This window comes from Passer montanus, unplaced genomic scaffold (assembly GCF_014805655.1).
Source record: "Passer montanus isolate IOZ18808 unplaced genomic scaffold, ASM1480565v1 scaffold83, whole genome shotgun sequence".
Taxonomy (NCBI): Eukaryota; Metazoa; Chordata; class Aves; order Passeriformes; family Passeridae; genus Passer; species Passer montanus.
Genome location: NW_024373590.1, coordinates 348,639 through 367,588, shown reverse-complemented (window position 1 = coordinate 367,588; position 18,950 = coordinate 348,639). Strand labels below are relative to the sequence as shown.

Genomic DNA, 18,950 nt, shown 5'->3' with positions numbered 1-18,950 from the left:
TTTCCAAGGAGTGCACATTACTGAGGGAGACTGTAACAGGAATTGCTGGCTTCAACACAGCCTACATTCATGTGACACTTGGCACAATGCTCCCAGTACTCATCTGGCAACAAAAACAGCCCCAACTTCAATGGGTACCACTCACAGTACAAAGGCACCAGAGGGTACATATCAAACCAAGAGTGTGATTTCTAGCAAATAATAAAGTGTGTATTTAAAGACATCACAAGAACTGTATTTAACCCACAATGCACAGCTGAGAAAGGGAGAAACTAATAGCCTCAACTACTTTCCTTTCTATTTCAGGTTTTATACCTGGCTCCAAAGGGTTAATAGCTATTCCTAGAGATTTGTCCTTTTGTGTGGAAATTCAATCAGACCTTCCCAATCCGCAGCATGTCCAAGCCCTTCTCCTGGCCAGAAAGAAACTGACACAGGATTACTTAATTGTACCTTTGATCTCTTAAGTCTTCTCTAGGATTTTTCCATGAAGTAGTTCCATTTTGACACTGGTATTTCACTGGAAGTTACAAATTAATTTTGACTAACAAAAGTCTTGGGCTGAATCAGTTCCTAAATCAGTGTTAGAAAGTGTTAGGAAAGGGCTTCTGATCACAGACATTAACCCTTTTAAATTAATGGGATGCTGTTATTGTACATAAGACAAAACACATGTTTTCTACAATAGAGGAGGAAGTTATTTTAAGAGCCTCCCACATAATGAAGGTGTTCCAAAAAAACTGGCTTGAAAATATTCAAGTCTTTTTAAGAGAAATGTAGGGCATTTTTAGACAAAACATCAAGAAGGCTAGTTTAGGTCTGAATTACTACAAAACAGTCCTGATATTAGGGATGGTAAAAAAAACCCACAAAGGTATGTGGATAAAATGACAGTGTAGGTACAATTATACATTCAAATTCATATGACTAGTCAAAGATATTTGCCTTCACATTTTTAAGACAACAGCAGCAAAGTTCTCAAACGAGCATTACATTAGAATAAAATATTATACTTGGCCACTTCTGAAACTTGTTTTGAGGTCTGTACAAGCAACATGACTCCAAACTAAGCTAGTGTTCAGCCAATTAGAAAAACAAAAAAGGAAAGTGTGACTAAAGATTTGTAGATGTATCAAGAAAGGTACGTGTCTACTCTGAACTATGGTATCAACTGTACTTGACAAAAAAAAAAAATCCCCAAACCAAACCATTACTTAAAACAAAGAAATCCCATGGATTGAGAAAAGCATTAATATGTTTCTACCTATGACTTGTTTGGATGTATTTTATTCTAACAACATTGAAATATTAGAACAACTGTGAAGAAAAGCTTTTTTTTAATATTACCACACACACAAGCTAATATCATATATGAAAACATCTGAAGGACCTTGAATACCTTAAATTCTTTTTAACTAAATTTAATAGAAGTTAACTTACACAGTTAGCCCCAGCTATCCAAAATGCATGAAAGCCAATAAACTAATGGACATGTCCTTTTCTTCAGAGCAGTCTGAAGCACATACAACTGTTCTTCTTGGGCTTCAGTCCATGAGGTACTGAATATTTTGGTCCTGACCCAATAATGCACTTAAATTACTAAATCCTTAAACAACCAGCACTAGACAGACCAGAATTTCTTCATCCACTTCTGCTTTATGCCAGCACACAGTCTAGTCCTACTTCTGGTACAAGCAAGCAGAAAAGACAAATCATTCTGTTCTCTTCAAGGAAGGACACTGTATGTAACCTCATCTAGTGAAAAAAAACCTTCTTGTAAGAGTTTATAACATTGTGAAATATCCCTAATTTGAACAAATACACACTCATTAAACAGAGGCCCCCAGCCTCTCCCTCAACATGCTGTCTATGAAAACTGTCTTTAACAAGACAGTTTTGCAGACACAACTGCAAAAATATTTCTTTTACAATTTGAAGACACTGTTCCTAAAGCAGTGTCCTGTAATTTTACATAGACATATTCAAATTCAATATAAGGTACAATATAAGGTTTCTAAAGTCCTTTCTATCACCTGATGCCTAGAAGAAAAAGACTGTAGTTCTGAGCTTGCTTCTCCATTTCAGTTTCTTCCTGTACTCTCCAGGCTTACAGGACTTATTTGACATGAGGGTCACACGTGAGAGTGGAATACCAAGGAGAAAACATCAAGAACCAAGGCTATTAATTCTGTCCCAGGAAGAGTATTTTAAATATAGCCTACCATATTGCTATTGCTAAACTACCATTTACCAAAGCCTAGTGAATGAATGACAGGAAAAAGAAGAAATTGCAGGTACAAGATATAATTGAGCCCTCAAACATTCCCTTCATGCCAAAGAATCCTAGGAGGTTGAAATGAGAGCCTGGTCTACTAGAATCAAAATTGCTCAAAGCAAAAGGAAAATATTATTTATATATATGCCTGTAGGTACACAATAGGTTTTAGATTTTACTATGAGATTTACTTTTGAACTTCAAGTTTAAACTGTACTGCTAAAGTAGAAAGGCAAGAAGTCACTAAAAATACACCAAAATCACTTGTGTTTTGTACAGTGGCCTTTTCTACAAATTTTTACAAATTGCTTAGATTACACATTAACAAGTGTGAAAACAAGAAATCCAGCTTAAAAAACCACCAAATCAAATGATACAAAGAATGTAAAATGTTTAAGATGAATATTCAAGGTCTCTCCAATACCTGTAAAAAAGCCATGGAACTCAGTAATGTTTCAGTCTCACTGGTCATCTTTCCCTTCCTCATTTCAGGCACATCAAAAACACTGGTTTCACTTTATAGTTACTTGGCAATCTTCTAACAAAGAAATTACCATGGCAACAGAGTATTCTCAATGTTAATTTTTGGTGCTATTTGGCAACACAGAGTTTTAAAATTCAAAACACCTGCAGCTGGATCACAAATTAGCCAGAACTAACAACAGTACATAATCTCTTGAGTGAATAATCTAAGGGAAAAAATGTTTCTGGAACTTCATTACCAATATTTCTCTCTATTATCTGGAATGCCAGCTTGAAAGATCTAATGATTTTTAGATTCTTGCGAAAAGCTACTAATTGCCAAGTTGTTTTTTTTTCCTATTTTTTACAAAAAGAACCCTTGTATTACAGTATATATTTTATACATGTCAAAATATGTGGAACTAGGCATAAAGACTTAATAGAGCTTCATACATTTCATTATAAAAACATTTAAGTAGAGTGGCAGAAGAACCAAGAAACAACACAAACACATCTGTGTGGAGTATCAGTGTCCAGTTCCGGAACAGTTTTATACAAATATATACTGCAAAAAAGAATATATTAAAAAATCAAAACAAGGTGAATTTTCAGCCAGATCAGTTTCCTGAACTGTTTTCCCTTATGGTCACATGAATGTTGGCTAGTTCCAGCACAAAAGAGCAAAGTAAGAAGGCAGAAGGCAGATGTGGACCACAACATATGAGACTACAATAAATGAGTTCTCTTCATTTAATATAAAGATCAAATCCCAACAAAGAAAGTGCCAAGGAACACAGTTTTTCAATTACTGTGTGTGCCAACGTCATGTTAATCAACACCACTGACATCTTAATCTTGCCTTTGTCATCTGCAGCTACATGAGAACAGGTTTGAATCAAGTGGATTCAATTCTATCCCAGTATCAGAACGTACAAAAATTCTTGAAATATGAGGTAAATTCTTCTGGATTAGACTATTTCACCCGGCTGCCCAAAGCTGACAGAAATCCAGAGCTAGAGCATCCAGAAAGCAAAATACCTGCAGCTTCTCAGGGCTCTGGGTACTCAGCCACTCACACTGTCAGGTTTCCCAAGGGATTTGCTAAGGATGAATGAATAAAGCACACCACCCACTTGGGCGAATTTCCACCTTCCTCACAGGAAAAGTAATGCACACACCCCTTGTGAGTTACTGTCAAACCCTTCCTCCACAGGCTGCCCACGCTGCTTTCTTTGTATTTTCTCAACTGAAGCACTGAAATATGGGTTTCTTTTTTCCATATAGCATTGTATTTCCTTCTGCATGGAGAACAGTTGTAATTTCTAGTGTAATTTCTCCAAGTGGAAACCACAGTGAGTACTCGGAAATGCTAGAAAAGATAATTTTCATTTAAAGGTTTTGGAAAGCAATTCCAAGCATCTAAGATAGTTGGGAAGGAGTAAGACTAGCCTAGAATTACTTGATCATTGCCAAAGACCAAAATTTAATGGATTTACTGCTTCAAAGTCAGTGTCTCACTGGATGGAGTCAGAGCCTATGCAGTACTTCAGAAAGCATTCAAGTCCAAACCAGGATCATGAGATGGCTAGACACATTTCTGAACCCTGTGCACACATCAGTAACTGCAAACGTCCGTATAAGAAATAACAGTTATAAACTAGTCTCAAAATGCTGTATTAGATATACTACTGCATCCACAGGGAAGTAGAAACTATACATGTTTTCCAAAATAGAGGACCTGAAGGTAATTTCTAACTCTGTATTTAATTGATCAGCAAGTTTGAAAACCCCCAGCTACCACTCTGCTATAAATATTTCCATGGAATGTTGAAGGAGGATGTGATCATGGCATTAAATACAGACAAGCTCAACTCAATGGACTTTGATGTCTAGGACTTCTTAATCAGACCAGAGCTCTAGCTAGAACTCACACATGAATTTCATGCCTCCTTAAGCTCTGACTTTACAGAAAGACAATAACAGCAGAAGCTCCAGTAGTGACAAAAGACTTATGAGGGTAAACACACATGAATAAATAGTAAGAGTGCTGAGGGCTTCTACTCCTCTTCAAATGGTGAGCCTTTTAAAAGCAGCTGGTAAAGAACACTGATCACAAGCTACATAAATCTACATTTCGTGCATAATCTGAAGCATGACACCACAGCTTGACTCAAGTGACAATCTATGTAATTTTTTACATTAATTATATAGGTCTCAAACATGATCCAAACCTGTAGAGCTGAACTGCCATTATGAAAAGAAAACTGTCAAAATTGGGTAAGAACCTTTCTCCCTAACAAACATGAAATTCAATCACAGTGATTCCAGTATTAATTTGGAGGTATGTTTGGTGGTGTGACTGGAACAGCAATCAACTTCTGCTGCTCATGCCGAAGTCCGTGTTCTAGACAGAAGCAAACTATGCCTCAAGTTACATCTTGCTACAGTTACAGCTAATTTTCATCAACAGCACTGACACATTTTCAAGGGATATGCTGCTCTCCCTATTACACTGTCCTCCGAGCCTGAAGAAATCTCAGTCCTACAAGTATATTTTCAAATAACGATAAAAGTTTCGCCTCTATAAGCTGTAGTTTTCACAAGTGTGCTTTCTTGTCTGATGTTCTGATATGACATGTATTAACATTTAGGAAGACAAAGAAATCATCTATAAAAGCAGCATCACAAGACGTAACAAAAAACTTCACACAGGAAGTAGAGCGGTATGTCATGGAATGACACAGCATAATAAGAAATGAACAGAATGGTGTTAAATCTAAAACACTGATCACATAAAATTTAGTGAGTTGATTTCCAGGAGGAAAAATAAATAATAATAAAAAATAAATAAATGAATAATAATACTACATAGCCATTTTCTTCTTATGTCTGGGGAAAAAGCTATTGAGAAATAAAGAAGGATTTAGTATCCACATTTTTAAAGGAAAAAAGTCCTTTGTTAAAAAAAGAAAAGAGAACAAGAAAATAGGGGAAACAGAAAAGATGTGTTTGTGGTTTATGGCTTCCAAAGTACCTGGTACTTTTGCCTTTCTTCTTAAAAAAAGAAAAAGTCTACCACCTTATTCACAAAATGGTACCAACCCCAAATTTCTTTGAAGAAGCATGAAACTCCTGTTACTAATAGACAATCTAACTTTTCTTATGGTGCTCCTAGCACAGATACCTGACATGCCTATAAAAAGTAAGTATCAAAATGCATCCCATGAGTACAAGTAAGTACAACCAACTCCTGTTCAGACCTAGGGTATGCCAGTGACCAGCAAAAGCCATGGCCTCAGGAAACACACCCTGATAAAAACCTCATATAAGGGAAATCCAAACTTGCATCACAGATCTTTCTGACTTACTCTTCCAAACAGACTGAGTATTCATCCAAAGACTATGAACATCACCAGAACATGAGATAAACTTCCACTGGCTTCAAACATGCTGCAGTATTATTGGCCTGACAAAGTCTGAAATGCTATCCTGCTTCTCACAGAAAAACTGCTCATCTCTTAAGGTACTCTCTGTTATTATGTTTTTTGTGGGAACTTTCAGTCAGTAGTTATAGCTTTATTTAAAAAATTAAAAGTTAAGTAGCACTACCATATAAGCCACTTTTCAGTCTTTTCGGAAGGGTGGCAAGAATTCTTGCTAGTGGGAATGCAGAAATACCTTGTTACACCAGTTAGTGTTCCTTATTCCCTCAAATCAGTTTAAAAAACAAAACAATTTAATGATGAGAATTTTTCATAAACGCAAACACATGGGAAAATCAGTGTTTGAAAAAACCCCAAAAATCTAATAATCTGCATTCTTCCTAGCTTTATGACATCAATAGAAACTGAGGAAAAGGACAAGTATGAAAAGTAGAAGAAATAAAGCACTTAAAATATCCCTGCCAGATGTCTGACATCTATTTGTTAATTTAAATACCTTTCCACAAGTTGTTCTCCATCAGTTGCCAAGATGCCAAATCTACAACAGATTTGTACACCACTATCCCAGTACTACTTGCTAACAACTTGGAGCAATGCTTAAAAGTTCCTGCAAAACCTTCTTTGTTGTGACAGAACAAGTACTCTCACCTGTCTGCCCAATAATACATTCATTGTCCAGCCACTGACAACTTTTCTTCCACATCAAGTGCTGGTTCTGTTGGAAGATTTCCTTCTTCTGAAGCTTGCTACCTTCTTCTTCAACCTCTAGGTGCTTCTCACCAAACAGATTTCCTCTTTCCTGTCCTTGTATGCTCTCCTCATTCATCAACCTATTTCTTCTTGTTCAACACACCCCATCACCCAACCAACATTTTCATCTGTTCTATTATTCAAATACTTTCAAATCCCTTCCTTCCGCCACTTCCTTCTGCAGGAGCAAGCAATCACCTTAACTGCTTTAATATTGTTTGGAATTCCTATCTTATCCATGTAAGGTATGCTCCCCTGTGCTATTCACAACCTCTGCAGCATTTCCTCAGTGACACCTGACCCTGGATGAAATCCACCATTCATTCCTTTGAACCAGTTGCCATTCAGAACAGTTCTTACCAGTCTCATGTGCAAACAGCTTTTACCTGCTCATCTCTTGCTATATTAATGTACCTGTACATGACCTTATGTTTTCTCATATGTGTCCTCATTAAACAGCAGAGAGGATTCACAGAATCATTTACACTCAAAAACACCTTTAGGATGATATAGCCTAACCATAAACCAAATACTGCCAAGCCAACCACTGAACCATGTCCCTAAGTACCACATCTACACACCTTTAAATACTTCCAGGAATAATGACTCAGCCATTACCCTGAGCATCCTGCTGCAGCGCTTGACAACCCTTTAGGTGAAGAAATCTTCCCTAACAGCCAATGTGCTGCAACTTGATGCCATTTCCTCTTGTCCTGTTACTTGGGAAAAGAGACCAATCCCCACCTCACTACAACCTCCGTTTAGGTAGTTGTAGAGGGCAATCCACCTCAGCCTCTTTTTCTATGCAGTTTCACTTGGTATTAAATGCCATATGAATAAACAGGTATCATTATGACCCCTGTTTGCAAAGGAAGTAACAATGCTACTTTTTTCATACAAAATCAGTAAAAGACTTTTAAATTACTTTATATGACTTGAAAGACATTTAAAAGAGTAACTGAATTTAGTAGTTGGCCACTTCACTTCTCCATTAATTTCTCTCAACTACTGCGGCACAAGACAAACTGAAAAGAATTTTATCATTACGTACCAATGAGGAATTGCAATGAATTCACAACTGACTACTATTCTCTTATAGGAACATATCTGTCTCCAAGCCCCAAAATTCTATTATGAAGAAGTCTAACACCACACCTTCCCTTCTACACCCGTTTCAGCCTTGTTCCCATCTTAATTTAGCACCAAGTTCCAGACCCAGCAATGTAAAGGCTGTTGAAAGACCTCTGCAATGACAGCAGTAAGCAATTACGCCCATTTACTGTAACAGAACTATTTTTAAATTGTGTTTTACTCAGGCATATATAGCCATAAATTACATTTAATAAAAAGAAACTACACTGCGTACTGCAAGTACCTCACAGTTCCCTTAAAGTAAAAGTTACTAAGTTTCCCATGACCGTTTGCATGTTTTTTTCATTATTGCACACTACCACACCAAGGAACCACAGATGTTTTTGTTTTATGAGAGCATCTTACTAGCCTACGTGGCCTACCACACACACTTTATATAAACCACTTGAGCTAAGAAAAAGTTTTCATTCCTGTCCTCAAGTACAGTAGTCCAATAATGGCTGTATACAATAGTGTCAGAAGTAAAAAACTGCCTTGTTAGCCATGGTTAATTGCTTCAGTAATCTGAAAAAAAAATTTGTGATTGCTTGTGAGCAAGCAGATCAGAATTTGCTGCTAATATTAGTAAAACTGATGATGTGGCAACTCTAGAAACTTTAGAAACAGCTGCTGGAACAGTTCCTAGGGAAAAAAAAGCCACAATTCCTCAGAATTTTATCTCACAGAGTATAAGTTTGGAAATTTCATAAGCTTTCAAAAGACTTTTTCCTTAGGACATTTACATGGTCTGTAAAAGAATGTCAGCAATTTAACACTTGAACTGTTTTAAACAGAAACCAAGCCCTATGTAGCACAACTTTCTTTTCCTTCTTCAAGAAACTGTTGTGCCTACAATTATTTATTAGTAACACAACTAATGCAAGAATTTTTACATGCATTTCCATAGAGCTAAAATGACTGCTGCCAAGTATTCCAGAGTTTAAAAAGAAAGCCGTGTTTGCTTTCCAACTTTGCATAGACTTGTAATATACAAAAAAAACGCAGTGATTTGCCAGTGTACTTAGAAATGAACTGATGGAAAAGATTAGCTGTTTAGTTTTGAATCGTGCAGAAATTTATCTTTTCTCAGTTCTCATAACTTGTTTATATGCCTTTCCAAGACTTTAGACTGACTTTAGTGACATTTAAGAGAATGCAGGACAAGCTTCAAGGAAGTATTTAAGACCATGTGCGAGCCAGGGATACACAGATCTTGGCAGTGCCAGTAGTCAGCCACAGCTTCAATTTGACCACAAAGCATCCTAGACACCCATACTTTTTCAAAAGTATCCAAGAGCTAGCCACTCTACCTTAAGAATAATTTTGAAGTGGTCACACATGAACTTTAAGCCAGCTTAAGTCGACCAGGAGGCAGAGACTCTGTGATACATCTGAACCATATTGGCAGATAGCTCAGGAGAGTACAAGAACTGGAGTCCATCTGAGGAACAGTCTAGATGCTGGGGCACCTAACAAACCGAATAACCTGGTATAGGAATCTAGGGTAAATGTTTCTACTTCAAGAAAATGGCTTGGCCAGGATACTGTATAGGTACAGGATAAAATACAGCTCATAAATCACAGAGACAACAGCAAAAGAGAACTTGTCTACAGACCAGCGAAAAATTTTGTCAGGAGTAAAGAGTTCTGAGTGCCAGTTTCTCCTTCAGGGAGCTCATGTATTTTATGCTAATTGTTGGATAAGCAGCCCTTGGAGCACAGTCAAGGACTTTTCCTACGGAAATGCTCCCACTGGTGAAACACATGACCAGGCTCTCCCCTCACTCCACAAAATCACCCTTTGCCAGACAGTAGTCCAGCAACAGTATTTGTTAATATTTGTGATTAGTGCACTCTGCTGGCCATTGAGATTCACAGGAATCAACTCACCTCAGACTGAGGGAACCTATACATTGGCTTTCTCAATTACTGAAAAGTTTTATAACAACTAAGCCATTAAACTAAAAATTTTTCCCCCTCAGATAGCTTTATGCCTTAAAGAAAAATAATGTATTTTTACTTACGAGAAGTTAAGACATCTCACAGCTTAGTCCAATACCAGGGAACTGGTCAGATGCCTCACCTGAAGTCTCACTTCCCTTTTATACAAAGAGACCAGACACAAATATGAGATTGCCCTAAGGGATTCCTTGATTACCACATAGCCCAGAGGATAGCATAAAAATAGATCTTTGGGGGTAGCTACTTTATTTCAGTGAGATGCTGGATCACTGCACTGGACTGGCTGCCCAGTATTTCGAACTGCCTAAAGCACAGTAGTTCTACAGCACTCTGTCAATGTTATTTTGGAAGTTTCCATCTAGAATTATTTTTGATCATTGTAAGGAAGGCTTAAGAATATACTTTAAAATATCACATAATACCTTAGGTAATAGAAGCTATTTGGATCCTTGGATCTAATACACTAAAAATCTGAATGCTCACATCAATTTGCCCATGACAGCAAAAAGCATTTTCAAAGAAACCCATTGAAGCATCATGCTTCAACAAGTCCCTGAGAGTAGCAAGTGTTAATTTCTTAATTACTGTTGGAAATACAGCTCAAATACTACCATTTTCCTCTACTTATTACCAGACTACAATTTATTCTTTCGCAGACAAGAGACCATTTTTCCCCCCTTAGTCACATTTCCCAAAAAAGAAATATAAACTTAGTGACATACAAGAGACTGTATCACCAGGTTCAAGGAAGTATTTAAGAACACAAATCATCAGGGATAAACAGATCTTGGCAGCGCCAGTATCCAGCCTCAGCTTCAGTTTTGACCACAGAGCATCCTAGGCACCTGTACACCTAGACACCACTGAAATTCTAAGATTTTTCTTTAAAGCTGATTCTTAACAAGTCTCCTAGGAACTCATTATGTAAAGCTATCAAGATTAGACAAATATAGGGACTCCTTTGGCTTCCCCTTTGAGCTCTGTAATTCTCCTGCCTTTACAGACTTGACTGCTATTTAACATCTGTAAAAGAACACCTGTCAGACAAGATAACTGCACATTATATATCATCCTACAGTAGGTTTTTCTGGTTCAATACCCTTCTTAAATTCTATGCTTATTTCATAGAAAGCCACTGCTTACAGAGAAACACATAAGTGAGATGAAATACAGCACAGCTCTATCAGCCAACCAAACAGCTCACTCACTCACTGTGGTATGACAGTCCATTTCTTTACCTCTGTGCCCGTCCCACTCATCTCAGCTCCCACGTTGCTGTTGCTCCCACTCGCTTGTAAGAAGACCCTGTTACCATCAATCTGCAGCAAAAAACTACACTAGCAACAAACTTCTTATGATCACAGAAGCGGGAGGCAAGACCACATGGCTGGAATGGGTGAGGGAGAAGCCCCAGATTCAGAAGCAGCAAGTCCAGACACTTGTGAAACCGCAGAGAATCACACTCCATCAGGGGCACTGCTCATCTGTCTGAGCTGCAAAGCAATGCTCCACATTGTGAAGGTGCCTTTTGTGAATTGTGAATGATGAAATACAGCACAGCTCTATCAGCCAACCAAACAGCTCACTCACTCACTGTGGTATGACAGTCCATTTCTTTACCTCTGTGCCCGTCCCACTCATCTCAGCTCCCACGTTGCTGTTGCTCCCACTCGCTTGTAAGAAGACCCTGTTACCATCAATCTGCAGCAAAAAACTACACTAGCAACAAACTTCTTATGATCACAGAAGCGGGAGGCAAGACCACATGGCTGGAATGGGTGAGGGAGAAGCCCCAGATTCAGAAGCAGCAAGTCCAGACACTTGTGAAACCACAGAGAATCACACTCCATCAGGGGCACTGCTCATCTGTCTGAGCTGCAAAGCAATGCTCCACAAAAAGCCTTTTGTGAAGGTGCTTCAATGTTTAAAACTCTCTCGCTTTTTACAGAATAAAATGTGAGTAAAAAAACAGACCATGAATAAACAAGATTTTGAATTGTATGTCTAAGTTACCATCCTAAATCTATAAAAATCCAGACAGGTATATCACATCTGAATGACAAGCTACTCACACACAACGCTGAAGAAGGCTGAAAATACGGAAAATCTTGGGTAACTGCAAATAAATATTCACTTTGTACAGAATGCTTCTTGCAAAAATGGTGACCATTCAAAGACTAAAAAACTTTAAGTTAATTTCATCATCAATTCAAAAATATTTATACAGACATGCTAGACATACCATATAAAAACTAGAAATATATAATACACTAAGGACTAGCATAGGTAAATACTCAGACCTTTCACACTTGGCGCACCTTGCAGAAATCATGAGGCAGATCCTGGTTATACAAATCAATTCAGCTCCAGGAAGAATGAATGACCCGCTCAATTTCCCCCTCCCTAATCTTTCCTGATATTCCGTTCAGACCATGTTCTCTTTACTGACATACTGAAACTTCAGTGACCAAAAGTTATTTACTTATCAAAGGATATACCTGAGCTTTCTTCAGTTTGTGAATGAAGACATGTATAAATGCAATTTCAATAGCCCTTTCCTTTTTGTTTTCTGTCTTAGCTGTGTCTGAACACCTAAGGACAAACACAACACCTACCTATGCCACTCCAAGACAATTCAGTCTTTATATAAGCATCTCCAAATATATATTTACTTCTGTTTGTACTGTTATAAAAGATAATTACAGATATAGTTCTGTACAATTGTTAAACTACAGCTAAAACTCAAGACTGCAGTTTCAGACTTCATGGACTGTATAACTTTAACTTTCTCACTAAGTTAAGGTTATTCCCCATGGCTTTTTGTCTGATTTTTTCATTATCAGCCACGCTACTCATACCTGACTTTGCAATACACCAATCTAAATTCTTAATTCACATGTCCAGACTGCTTTCTAAATGTGCCATTACCTAAACTGCTGCCTGGCTAAATCTGAGGCCAGGATGTCAGCACTAAATCTAAAGAGTAGAAGAGCTAAGTGTTGCCATGTAGATTATCACAACACAACACAAAGTGCTGGGACCCAAAACATTGTAAGTGGAATTTATCACCTTGAATATCATTACTAAGCTCCCTACATAACAATTTTAAGTCTGGACTTTGCTTGACAGGCTGAAAAATATGTGCGCACACGCATCATTGTCAAGTATGGTTTTATCTCGAGCCTACTTTTAGGAAAGAAAAAGAACAATTCCATTGTAGACGACAAGCATTATACAGACATCACTTTTTATTATCTAAAACCTGTAGTTTTGTAAATCCAGAGAAAAATTATTTTGTCCACATATGATCAAATTAAAGAGAAAAATTCAACTGATAGCAAAATTTTGATATCCAATCAATTCTGGAAAATTTGATTCGCATGTCCCATAGACAGAAATTACTCTCAACTATAATATAATAATGCATTATATAATATGATGCCTTACTACTATTCAACTGTAGCCATTATGGCACTCATCTAGGTATATATAAGAACAGCGATTTTTACAACACTGTATACAGACTTCATTTGCATTAGCTTCATGAGTTTTCTGCAGCATAGCCTCTTGAGGTAGCTGCAAACAGAACACCATTTAAAAAAAGGAAAAAAATAGTAGAAAGAGAATTGAATTTTTTGTTGCAATAATTCAATATTGATAGCAGATTAGGGCTGTAAAAGCAGAACAACATCATTTAAGAAGCACAGGTTCTGAAAAAAAACCTACAAATCTGTAGGGCTCCCATTCAACAGCTTCTGTTTCATATTATTGTGTACTGCTGATCAACAAGGATAATTTTTCACATTAAACATGAGCCATTTCCCTTGAAACTAGCCCTTATCCATGGTAGTTGATGATTACGTGCTGCCATCTAGCAAACGTTTCAAGAAAAGTTTAACTTTGGAAGCTATTCTGTGGCAAGACACCTGAAATTTCTTAGAAAGCCTTTTAAAATAGGAAACATATTCAAGACAGCAATAGGTTTTTAAAATTATACCTTCAACCCGCCTGCTTGCAAGAGCAACCACAATTGGAGAATACAATTAGGATTAATACAGACAAACCCTTCAAAAGTAAGACCATATGCAGTGAATATGGTACTGCAAAACTGAAATTTTCATTCTACAACTTATGCTTTCCTTTGTTTCAGTGAACACAATGAGTAGAAAATGGTTAAGAAATACTGCATGGTCTTCTTTCCTAAAGACTCTAGTCTTCACTGTTTCACTTAGTTCCAATTTTCTGGGTTTTATTTCCTTTGCACCCACTCCATTCTTCCTTGGTAATTAAAAAGCAGCAATCCCATACAGTAATATGATGGCCGCATTACAAAAAAATGGTGTTTCTTAACCCTTTTCAATCTCAATTTTTCAGTCACGCAGTCACACTGAAACTGTACCATGCTATCTACTAGCAGGAAGATGGCTTCTTAAAATTACTGGACCTTGTTGACTGTGGGTTCTGCTAAAACCTTATTTTTTCTGTTATTATCAAGGTATATATTCAGTTAGAGAAAACTTAAGAAAACATTTATACACTTTTGGCACGAGTCCTACTTGTTAACATGGAAATAGTGTGACATTTTAAAGCACTTACACTGCTATATATTTCTTTTCGTTAAAAGAAATATTAACAAAACATCTAAACTAATTATTTGTGAATATTATTGTTTTCTTATTATTTTCTGTCTTATTTCACCTCATCACAATAATTGCAATTTCCTCTTTTCACCTTGGGTCCTAACATTGTACAGTTACCTTAGATCTCTCATTCATCCAGTCACCTAAACAGTAGAACATCGTCATTCTTTGCTTCCCATAGATCAGAACAGTGGGGAGACTATTGCTCCATGGAGGTATTACTCTTTAAGCAAATTATAATTTTAAAAAACCCCAAAGCCCAATAACTTTTGGGGTCTCCATTCCTCTCCAATTTCTCTGAAATTAGCCAATGGCTTCCAAAGCCCTCAGAAAGGACACAGGCATCACAGCCCACTATTTGTCTCATTTCCCCACAGCATTTTCTTAACCACCATCATCACTAAATAATCACACAATTAAATGTCCTCTAGTTTCAAAGCACATATACCTCTCATGTGGTATCAAGCTTTTTGATGCTTACAACTATTTGTTAGTTATTAATATCAAACAAAAACCAGTAAGTAATTAAAATAAAGGCCAATTAACATTAGGATAAGTGCCAGTTTATATCACTGAGAAACATTGGTCTTAAGAATATCTGTTCTTCCTGTAAACAAAAGGCAAATTGGTAAAAAAAAATTTTATATCTATCATTCTAAAATTCCTTAAGAATCCACCATTTACCATGACATGGTACTTTTTGTTAATTAAAAGCAGAAGTCTTTCTTTGCTAGAATTAACCCATGAAATATATATTACAGAATTTCATAGAACGGTTTGGGTTGAAAGGGACCTAGATGACTATCTGGTTCCAACCTTGCTGCAATGGGAAGAGTCATCTCCCACTTGACCAAGTTGCTTGGAATGCATCCAACCTGGCCTTAAGCAACTCCAGAGACATGGCATCCACATATGCAGGGCCCAACACAGGCTAGTGCCTCACCACCCTCACAGCATAGAATTCCTTCCTAATATCTAATCTAAATCTACTCTCTCTCAATTTAAAGCCATTCCCTCTTAGACTTTTCTCAAAGGCATGTAGAGATAGTATTTCTCAAGCTTCCTTGTAGACTCCCTTCAGATACTGGACTGCTGTAAACCCACCAAACAAGTTTATCAGCTATATAAGGGTGACAAGGTTGTCTCTGCCACAAATACCATCATACCTAGTGTATATGACCTGATGGGAAAAAACCCATATGATCCCTAGTATTGTCTGGTTGTGAAAAGCTGAAGGTGCACAGACTAGAGCTCCTCCACATTTACTTTCCCTTAGCAAATTGAAGAATATACAAGAAATATTATTTAACAGACTGCATTTTCAAAAGTTATTCCTTTAAAGATGGTCCGAATAAAATTCCTCCATTTCATCTCTTATTAGATGAAGATCTGATTTTTACTCATAAAATGTATTCTTACAAGGGCATCTCTGTAACAAATACACAGAGGGTATCTGTTATAGAGATATGAAATATCAAAGTATTGATAAATAATTTCTTTTACATTTCAAAGTATTGATAAATAATTTCTTTTACATTTTATAACTAAACACCACAGTAATTAATACAGCTCTGACACGTACAAAAGGACATATGCATAGAACTGGAAAACACTTTTTAATCTACTCACGCTAGGTCTCATCCTACTCTAAGCCAGTCTGACCTTCTGACCCTGTTGAAGAAATGGCATCCAGGATTTCAGCCTCTGTCCTACCTTACATCTCAGATGGACCTATTACTACAGATTGTATACTATTTGTAGAAACTTGTAAAAGCTATCTCCTCCAGAACTTTTAGTTTTCTCTTAGGAGAAAGTTATGTTTGAATTGTAAGATGAAATGGCATTCCCAGTGTCCTTACTGCAATTTTCCAATATTTTGGGCAGAAACTTACTGTACTCTTTTTCTGAAGAGCTCCTCAGTCAAAGAATGCTTCTGTCTTCATCCCTTGTTATACTAGCATTTTTCATGGTGAAAGACTACGAAACATCACCCAAATGTGAATCAATCACAAGAAGTCCACATTACCACAATGAATGAAATACCCTCTTCTTTCCTTGGTGATTTACAAGTATGTTTCAACGTCAAATCACTCATTTCTGACCATACACTTGTTAACAGCAAGAACCAAAAACAACTGAGTAAGTATCTTGACTTTATCTATCAAACACTCTTCCTGATGAAGAGGCTACACTTGACTAAATTCCTGAAATCAACTTGCAAATTAACGCCTCTTCAAGTTACCACATGCTTAAAACAAAGTAATTTTTGTTCGGCTGATAACTGTAATCAAGCTGTTAGTTATGTAGGAATTCTGGAATCGCACAGTGCTAAGTGCAGGTGCTGGTATCACACATACTCAGCAGAACTGCCAGCTATTCTAAACTGTTGGTGCAACACCTAAAATAAAGTTACTTTAGTTGTGTCAGGCTTACTGTGCACAATGATTTGCAAATATGTAACCAAAACCCATCATAAGTGAAACACACATAACCGAATTCACACTATAAAGAAGAAAAAAAAATATACGGAAATAAATATGAAACACCAAACTTCTTACAGAACAGGAAGAAATTAGCTGTAACCTATCAATTTTTCACGTCTAGTCCCTCCATGTCCAAGAAAACAAGGCAATATCTTTGCCATCCGGGAGACAGGCAGCTGGGGCAGGTGGGTCGGCTGGGTCACCTGCAAAACTTCAATGTGAACACGAACACAGCAAGACAGGCGTGACGAAACGACACCCGGGGCCAGGACGTCGCACCGAGGCACACGTGTCGAGATGGCGCGGCACACCCCTACAAGCAGCTTGGCTTCACCCGACGGAGGTTTGTTTTCATCGCAGCTGAGCTGCAGCACCACGGGACGCGTTCTCCCACGCCGCGGGACGGCGGCAGCCACCTGCGGTCTTCCCTACGGCTCCAGGCCGCCACGCCGGCTGCGGGCAGGGCCGGCCCCGAGCCGGCTCGCTCGCAGGGCGATCCGCCGCCGCGGCCCTCCCCGGCCAAGCCCTCCCCGGCCAAGCTCCCCCCGGCGCCCCGCGCGTCTCACCTCGTTGTTGAGGTTCAGCACGGGGGCCATGGCGCCGCAGAGCACCCAGGCCGCTCCGGGCGCTCCCCACGCCGCCGCACGAACCGAAACCGCGCGCAGGCGCCGAGAGACCGCTGCCGCCCCGCCCCGGAGCCCTGGTTCGAAACGGGGCTAAAGAGCCTGGATTGGGGCTCCTGCCTGCCGCTCGCTCGCCGTGGGCGGCGCGGGCAGGGGGCGGATCCGAGCCCGGCCGCCCCGGGGCCTTGGGGTCATGCCTGGGAAGGCCGCCGCCCACCAGGCGAAACCTGAAGTGTCGCCGAGCGGCGATGTGCCTGGCATCGCCGGCCGGCTTGCTTGCTTAATCCGGGGAATGTACGTTTGCAAATCCTTAAACTGAAGTGGCCTCCGCCCCCACGACTAGTTTATGATATAAATATTTTTGGGGTTTTTGCCTTTCCCGTCGCTTTGCTGCTGGGTGGAACGCGTTGCAGGAGCAGGCTGTGGCCGCTGCCGTAGCTCTGGGCTTTGCACCATGACAAAACCGTCTCCGTTTCCAAAGTGCTGTACAATTTTCAGATGGACTTTCCCCTTTGTGCAGAAGGAAGATTCAGGGCTGTGTAGAAGCTATACGTCCTGAAGCTTTGATTGTGTGAAGTTTTTATATACATAATTAATTTTAAATAGCTAGGTGAAGTGTGGCTGAGCATGTGTTTTGGACTGAGTAATGTCTCAGTCTGAAAATTTTGGCAAAGTTTCATCAGAACTTTCCTCATCATTGCCAGTTTCTTGTGCTAGAAGAATTTGTTGATTTAAATTTCTGTATTCTTTTATTGAAACTTTTGCAATACCCGTGCTTGAATGAAAGCAAAGCTTAATATGTTTAGAGAATGAATCACGGTGTTTGGTTTTTTTGTGGATTTTTTTTTGGTTTTGGGGTTTTTTTGGTTTTTTTTGTTGTTTTTTTTTTGTTTTTTGTTTTTTTGGTTTTTTTTTACATTCCTGTTTGTCTGCTGCAGTATTCAAAAGAACGGAGGTCATATTTGAAAATATTTGGGGAAATTGTTTTAAACAAACCAAGTTTTCTTTATATAAGAAACAAAAACAAAAAAACCCAAAACCAAACAAAAGAAAAAAACCAAAAGAAAACAAACTACCCCCCCCCCCCAAAAAAAAAAAAATTGAGGAAATTTACCAGCAATTAGCTGGCCCCTGGATGGCACTGTTGTGCCTGGAATTCTCCTTTGAAGTCTGACTATTTA

General features: G+C 38.4%; 1 protein-coding gene across 1 annotated transcript in view; it reads right to left on the bottom strand.

Annotated features, from left to right (window-relative positions):
* The window catches only part of SRFBP1 (serum response factor binding protein 1), a 65,769-nt gene extending 47,910 nt beyond the window's left edge, over nt 1–17,859 (bottom strand). Inside the window, exon 1 of the mRNA XM_039733137.1 lies at nt 17,713–17,859. Coding sequence (XP_039589071.1) covers nt 17,713–17,742 — 30 coding nt within the window. The 5' untranslated portion in view covers nt 17,743–17,859. The remainder of the gene's footprint in view (nt 1–17,712) is intronic.
* Nucleotides 17,860–18,950: the final 1,091 nt, after the last annotated feature.